An 8,522-nucleotide genomic window follows, 5' to 3' on the forward strand; every position below is an offset into this window, starting at 1 on the left:
ATGTCATTTACCTATTTTCAACCCTATTCCCTTGCCTGAGATCTTTCTATCATTATTTCTGCTGAGCTATCTACTCCATCTTCCCATGAACTTTTTTTTATCTCTTCTCTCCACATAGCTTCAAAAAATGGCATGTGCATATTCTAACTATACTGCCCTGCTCAGTCATAGCCACCTCTGAGACAGAATCCTGTTTGTCACTACTATTCACATTCTCCCCTCACTTCTGTTTTTCACGTTCATCTTTCCTGGCATCTCTCTTGGGCATGTGTTCCCTCTGTTCCATACCATGGCAGAATCATAGTTTCTTTCCAATATGTATCACAAGGTATAATATTTGATTTGATTTCATGTGGCTTTTTTCTATGCTACTTCCCTCTCCCTTAAAAAGACTATGTTCCTTCTCATTTATCCCCAGGAACAATGCCCAAAATATGGCACTTAATAGATAGTTGCAAAACAAGGATGAAATGCAAGGCATATTTCTTACATGGACTCCTTTGAAAGGATTCCTAATTGGTCCTTATCCCTCTGATTGCTCATCAATTCCAGTCTTAACTCTGTACCTAGGTGACCTTTTAGAAGATATCTTGGGCCCTCTCACTCTCTGAGTATTTATTAGCAGGAAGCTTAGTGGGTCTGAACAGGACTACAAAACCTCCCATTACAGTGATGGGCCTCAGATGGACAAGAATGAGCAATGTCCCCCTGGAGAGGCTGGAGGGCATGAGGAGTCAGGGTAGAGCACCTCCCCCGCTGCCTCCCACTGTGGAAAGCAGTGCTGCCTGCCCTTGACAAGTTTTCTTTTCTAGCAGAAAGGGGCCTCACTACCAAACAGTTCCAATGCCATTGGTTTCTCCCTCAGACTGAGTTGCTTTTCTAAAATGCAAATCTTTCAAACACATGACAGATATTGTGCAATAATATTTGCTGAACATATTAAAGTGAGTTCTCTGTTTCAGTTTCTTGGCCTGAAAAGGAATCTGGGGCCCATTTGGGGGCTCCAAGGTGAAGGTTGCTGCTTATGTGGACAGGAAAGAGCCAGAAGGATTCACATTTCATCCAGGGGCCCTGGACCCCTGCACTGTGAGCATGCTCACTGTCCATAGGAGGCTCTGGAATAACCCCCCTTCCTCTGTTCTATGGAAACCCATGCCAGGACAGGCCTCTCCTCCTATTCCTAAATCTGCCAAGAACAGCCTATTCCACAGCTGTGTAATCTGTTCCACATTACAGAGTTTGAAGTAACATACCAGAAACACTGTCTGCTGAAGAATATTTTAAGTTAAAACTTTTCTGTATACTTTCTGTATCCACCAAACTTCTATTTATAGAACCTTTACTCAATGAATAACCCTTCCTGAGTTTCCTTCAGGAGCTATTATTGATAGCTTCACACTTTTGCTTCTATACGCCTGTACCTGGGAGGACTTATTGCCACAGCCAATAGGTCCCACCCTGGAGAAACCTAGCAAGCCTAATATCCCCAGGACATCATCAAAGTTCCAGCCCCAAATCTCACCCTTTTGAGTTAAAGCAATTGTGGATGCCATACAAGTGCTGACTTCCTCCTCTTTACCATAGTGTCCTTGGTCCTTTCCCTTTCTTATTACTCTTTTGGTTTATTCCTCTTATTAGGTAGCTATCAAGCTACTGACCACTCTCATGACACATGTAAAAGTGTGCTTTCTAAATTTAAAGCCTACACTGAGCTCTATTTTGCTCGATCATACCACCCACCTGAGTTACCCTCCTGTTACCTTTCTTCTTGGTGAGAAACTGAGACTTGTCAAGAGAACTTTCCCTGGGAAGAACATGATATCACTTTAGCATGTGGGCATTTGGACTTCAAAGGGGATCAGCTTCACAATTTACCCTGTGATGGTTTCAAGCTTGAGTGTCAGTTCCAAGGCTTTAAATCTTCCAAGCATAATACCCCTGTGTGGTCCTAATCCGAAGCCCCTGCTACAGTATTAAACAACCCTCCTGTTAGAAGTGAGGTGTGATGTGAGCTGCAGTAGAGGTAGTGTCTTCCATCATACTGGCAACTTCACCATAATGAGATTTAGGTAGGAACTCAATTATGAATTTCATCCCATGTAGCAACTGGACCTCAAGCAGCTCTCTGGCTAGCATTCTGATATCCCATTTCAACAGGAGCTCACTTTCAGAGTTATAAAATTTGTGATTTAATTTAATAAATCCATTAAATATAGAAGGGTGAAATGTGATATAATTTTGTGTAGTTCTGGAGACCAAGCCCATGGCTTTGTGCATGCTAGGCAAAGTACTGTACCACTGAGCAACACACCTAGACCCAGGGGTGTTACTTTAATAACACTGCATGTCCAAAAATATAGCCTTTGGCCAAAGTTGTACTGAGATTTAAATAGACAGTTCAAACATTTTAATTATTAAAATATATTAAATGAACCAAACCACTTATACAAATATTTGGTGAAGAACAAATATACAAATGGAATAAGGGAGAAGAAAATTGATGAAGATAAAAATGTAAGAAGTCATAATTATATTTAAGAATCATGAGGACAATATGTCTGTTCAAGAAACATATTTTAAAAAGGAGAATATAATTGACACCGTCTTGTAAAATGTATTCAAAGAAAGCAAATGGTTTTAATCAATCCAAGAGATGTGTGTGGGAGGAAAGGGGTGGAAGAAGTAGAGAAGGAAAGGATGAAGATTTTAAAAAAGGGAAATAATTCCAACTAAAGACAAATCTGAATGAAATGAAATAAATTATCCTGGTGAATTGGGAAACCAAATAGTCCTGTTGTAGAGACTGTTACACAATTTTTACCCCCAACTGGGTAATTTTTCTCTCTTGAAATTGTAAAACCAACAAGAAGACTAAGCACTGATTGAGCAGTGAATGATGCTTTATTCTTAGCCAAGTATAGAAGAAGCAGGAGCAAGGATTCACAGATCAGCCTCTTGACCCTTGGGAGTCAGAAGATTATTTACAGACAGTAAAAGAAATGAGGAGAAGGCATAGGATAATAAGGCAGGGTGATATTCATGTCTTTTCACAGAATGAGTGATTTTCTTTTTAAAAATATTTTTTAGTTGTAGATGGATACAATAAATTTATTTATTTATTTTTATATGGTGCTGAGGATCAACCCAATGCCTCCTCATATGTGTGAGGCAAGTGCTCTGCCACTGAGCCACAATCCCAGCCATGAATGAGTGATTTTCTATGAATGTGGCTGCCACCTTTTTTTTCCCCCTTGCATGGTTCTTTTATGTAGGACTTTCTCATGACAATTACAGACTGCCATGATATTGTGGTTTGCTATTTAGCCTGCAGGTGGGATTATAAAGAATTTAAAGATTAAAGGCTGTGTCTAAGGCTGCTATATTAGATTCAACTGGCTCTGGCTGGCTCACCTGAAGAGGACTTCATATATCTGTCCTCAAAGATAAGCAAGATGAGGGCAGGGTAGAAATTTAGTTAAGTCACCTCTGCAGTACATTATTAGGATAGGATTATAAGGACTGGTGTTGGAAAGGTCCTTTAAAAGTTGACACATGCATACAAACCCAAACAGTGAAACAGCACAGGAAAACATTTCAAAATCAACTTATTGGAGGAAAAATAAAGCAAGAAATGAGAAACAGGATGAAGTTGAGCATCTATTGTCCAAAAATCTGAAGTCCCAAATGTTCCAAAAGTCAAAACTTCTTGAACACTGACATGACATCACAAGTGGGAAATCATCCATCTGAGTTCATGTGATGGATTACAGTCAAAAGGCAGCTGTAGTAAAAATATCATATAAGGACCTTCATGTTTGTGTGGAACATTATGGAACATAAATAAATTTTACCTTTGGTCTTGGGTCTCATCCCTAAATAACATTATGTATATGTACAAATATTCTAAAATTTGAAATCTGAAACATTTCTGGACTCACACATTTCAGATAAGGACTATTCACCCTGTATAAGAAAATAAAGTGAGGTACTTAGAAATATCAAGTCAATGTTTTTCACATTTTCTTTTTCAAGGATCAATAATCAGACTCCAGATAGTTACTTAAGAAGATATGCACCTGAGGAAATCCAAGAAAGGCTTACAAATCACATCAACTCAGACACAGCTGCTGATCAGTTTCAGGATCCAAGGTTTCAGATGCTCTCAGATGATCTCTTTTTCTTCACTCCTACGATCTGTAGGAGTGTAGTTTTGTTTTTGTTCACTGTAGATCTGTTTTTCCATATTGAAATAACAGGGCACACATATGTTACATCTCATATTTTTGGTCATCAAAAGACATATTTAGATATTATCTATGGGACCTATTAAAAAATCTTTGTAAAGATTTGTGTGCAGTCCCAACATGGGACTAACCAGTTGCTGACAAAGAGAATCCTGTGAAGTTTCCACATATACATATGGAAGGTAGCAGAAGTAATCAGAGGAAGGAGGGTCCTGGAAAAACAGATAAAAGGGCATAATCATACAAATTGTGCTAATAAATGTAACCATCTTTATCTTATTGAATCTTAATGGAAAAATTAAAATAAAATCAAACAGATTCAATGGAAGTGGAAAAATCAAAAAATCTATTATTAAAAAATGAATGAATCAAACTAACTGTTCATCAAAGTATGAATTAATAAAGAAAATGTGATATGTATATCTATGGAATAGTATTCAACAATAAGAAAAACAGTATTCTATCATTTGCTACAAAATGGATGAGTCTAAGAACACCATCATGTTAAGTGAAAATTCAAGCATAAAAAGACAAACACTTTGTGATCTCACTCATATGTAGAAACTGCATTGATTTCATAGAATTAGTAAAATAGTGATTATCAGAAAGTGGGAAGGGTAGTGAGGAGGGAAATAGCAAGAGATTGTTCATCAGCAATCTCTATTTTGTACATAATACAGCTAGTAGGAATATGCTCTAGTGTTCTATAGCATGTTAGGAAGATTGTAGTTAATAATTTGTTGTATATTTAAAAATGGCTAGAAGAGAGTATATTTTAATAATTCTAACAGAAGAATGATAAATGTTTGAGGTTATGGATATGCTTAATTACTCTAATTTGATCATCACACTGGTATGCATATATCAAAATATACCATTCCGCATAAATGTGCACAATTATTATGTGTCAAGCAAAAATGATTTAACAAACATTCCAATGATGTTATGTTTATTAATTTAAAAAATTCAAATATCACATGTATTGATATGGGATTTTCCTTAACTACATTCTGAATGTCTCCTTGTTTTATAAACACTATGATTTGGTAGGGAGGGACTACAACAATTTTTATTGGTATTTCTCAACATTCCAATCTCAGACATCCTCTTCACAGTCCCCACATTTTCTTGAACAATCTCAACTGCTCTCTTTTTCCCCCTCCCCCATTTGATTATTTCAATATGATGATTTCTTTCTTTTCTTTTTTTTTACTTTCTTATTGTTTTAATACCAGATCGAACAATTCATGATTCACCTAATAAACAAGAATGATGCCTTTCTCACAGAAAGTAAATTAGACATATATGAAAAAGCATTTTATAGATAAAAGAGATGCACAGGTGTTTTACATTCCATTCCTAGGAGATTGACATTCCTAGATCACTATTTTCCCATCATTGTGGATATTCTGTACAGGAATAAGCTTAAAGGGACAAGTGATAGAGGTGCTGCTGAGGGGCCGATGCCTCTGTGCATATTGGTCTATCATAGTGCATAGTTTTCTGTGCGGCATTCATGTATTCATTAGACTTTACTAAACTCCCATGTGTCAGGAAGCATCCTAGCTACCAGAGATCTCTATCCTCAAGAAGCTTATCTTCTACTGGTGTATTTTATTCTCTGCTTGTGTCTCTGATGTCCACTTTATCACCCCTGTCTGGACACATGAGGCATTCCATGTCTGGGATTCCCTGTGAGAGCTCATTTCATTCTGTCTTCATCTCTTTTCTTTTCTTTCCTTTCCCTCATTTATATCACCTTCCCACATTAGTTTGTTTTTTCTTTCTTTATTCGTTCTAATTAGTTTACTGGTTCATAGGAAACTCAAGTTTCTGCATGCACCTATACCTGTCTCTGGGACTCATGCCTAACTTGATTCTGGATGTACTCAGGTGAGCATTTCCTAAAAACTAGACTTCACTGTCTGAAAAACTTGAGCTACTATCTTTCTCTTAAACTTCCTCCTTCTCCAGTGGTCATCCATCTCCCCTTGCCTCCCCTCATGACTTTCTCAACCAAACGGGAAATTTAGGGTCAATATTACCACCCAGGTTCTACAGACCCTCCCGTCGGGCTCTCCTCTGGCCCCTCCCGCCCTGGCAGCTTGGCCGCGGCGCGCGGACGCGCAGGCGCAGTGTCCAGTACCGCCGCCGCCCCGCCCCGCCCTGCCTGCCGCTGCGGAAGGCGCTGCTCTCCGCAACGCGCACTTCCTCTCTTGGAGTCCGCGGAGGGAGAGCCGGCTCGAAGAGCTCCCGGAGACAGAGGCCCTGCCCTTGTCAGACGTCGCAGACATGTCCGAACAAAGTAAGGACCTGAGCGACCCCAACTTTGCAGCGGAGGCCCCCAACTCTGAGATGCACAGCAGCCCTGGGGTTCCGGTTGGGGTCCCTCCTCCCGCCTCTCCCCCCGCGACCCTCGCAGGGCCACCAAGCCCTCCTGTAGGCCCGACGGCCTCTCCTCAGGCCGCGCTGCCGCCCCAGGCCCTGAGCGAAGAGGAGGACCCGAAGATCCTGCAACAGGCCGCAGAGGAGGGTCGCGTCTACCACCCCCCTGAACCTGCCCAGCCGCTCCCACCGCCGCCAGCCCCTGCTCAGCTAGTGCAGAAGGCTCACGAGCTCATGTGGTATGTGCTGGTCAAGGACCAGAAGAAAATGATCATCTGGTTTCCAGACATGGTGAAGGATGTCATCGGCAGCTACAAGAAATGGTGCAGAAGCATCCTCAGGCGCACCAGCCTCATCCTTGCCAGAGTTTTCGGGCTGCACCTGAGGCTGACCAGTCTCCACACGATGGAGTTTGCGCTGGTCAAAGCACTCAACCCCGAGGAGCTGGACAGGGTGGCGCTGAACAACCGCATGCCCATGACAGGCCTCCTGCTCATGATCCTGAGCCTCATCTATGTGAAAGGTCGTGGTGCCAGAGAGAGTGCCGTCTGGAACGTGCTGCGCATCCTGGGGCTGAGGCCCTGGAAGAAGCACTCCACCTTCGGGGATGTGAGAAAGCTTATCACTGAGGAGTTCGTCCAGCAGAATTACCTGAAGTACCAGCGCGTTCCCTTCGTTGAGCCTCCTGAGTACGAGTTCTTCTGGGGCTCCCGAGCCAGCCGCGAAATCACCAAGATGCAAATCATGGAGTTCCTGGCCAGGGTCTTTAAGAAAGACCCCCAGGCCTGGCCTTCCAGATACAGAGAGGCTCTGGAGGAGGCCAGAGCTCTGCGGGAGGCTAATCCCAGTGCCCACTGCCCCCGCAACAGTGTCTCTGAGGACTAGAAAGGTCTGGAGGCAGATTAATGGTTTCTGACCATCACCAGGGCTGTGGAAGGGTGGGGGTGAGTCAGTCATTAGAGTATTCAGGATTTACAGTGCAGTATTTCACGTGTAACTTTTAAGTTTTCAGTACAGTGCTTTTATACCTTTTAATGCAATGTTGTATTCATTTGGGTACTATTGAGTAGTGTTTAGAATTTATGCATGTTTGTTTATAAGTAAGCTCAGTTGGTGCTTTCGCTTTTGTGCTCTTTCTTGGATTTTTTTGTACCACAGATGTGCTAAACTTATGAAATACATTGAAAAAAATTTCCATCTTATTCTTTTATATGGGACCGATGATGTGTGTTGGAGTGGACTGTACCTGGACATTTGGGAAGAACTCACCAGCAAAGCTGGCCTAACCAAGAGAAGTCAAGGGCCCTCTCTGTATGACCTTGCTGGGCACAGTGTGGAATGAACTGATTTGAACTGAAACGGTCTCAATGTGGGCACTTGGCACACTTTATTAAACACATATACACCCCTACCATGAATAAACTTTAATGTAAACATTAAAGATTATTGTGATACAATCATTTTTTGGAAAAGTGTAACTTGTTAAGAAAGTAGTATGGGTGGGAATGAGGGAAAGAGTTTATTGTACAAAATGTACATATATAACAATTTCATATAACAATTATATATATATGTACAAAATGTACATATATAACAATTTCACCTTAAAGGATGGGAAATTACTACTCATGGGTACACATACATTGTGAAGTTTATAGTTTTATTTTTAAAAATGTGACTCATGTTTTAAAAACTTTGACACATGAAAGTTAAAATAATAACTGGCACTATGTAGGGTAATTTTCTACATTTTGGCAAAATTAACAGCTGACTTTTGTGGACGCTTAAAAAGTGTGAGCTATTTTACTTATGCTCTTTACAGTAGACTTTCACCTTTTATTCAGTCCTCACAAGAATAACCTTAATAGGTAGAAACATTACACCAACACTGAA

At 40.7% G+C, this 8,522-nt stretch overlaps 1 protein-coding gene across 1 annotated transcript; it reads left to right on the forward strand.

Moving 5' to 3' along the window:
* Nucleotides 1-6,420: 6,420 nt before the first annotated feature.
* On the forward strand, nucleotides 6,421-8,086 carry Ndn (necdin, MAGE family member). The gene has a single exon (XM_076848739.2). It carries the CDS (start codon nucleotides 6,537-6,539, stop codon nucleotides 7,512-7,514), a length of 978 nt encoding a protein of 325 aa, XP_076704854.1. The 5' UTR covers nucleotides 6,421-6,536; the 3' UTR covers nucleotides 7,515-8,086.
* Nucleotides 8,087-8,522: the final 436 nt, after the last annotated feature.

The sequence above is a fragment of the Callospermophilus lateralis genome, chromosome 3 (assembly GCF_048772815.1).
Source record: "Callospermophilus lateralis isolate mCalLat2 chromosome 3, mCalLat2.hap1, whole genome shotgun sequence".
Classification (NCBI taxonomy): Eukaryota; Metazoa; Chordata; class Mammalia; order Rodentia; family Sciuridae; genus Callospermophilus; species Callospermophilus lateralis.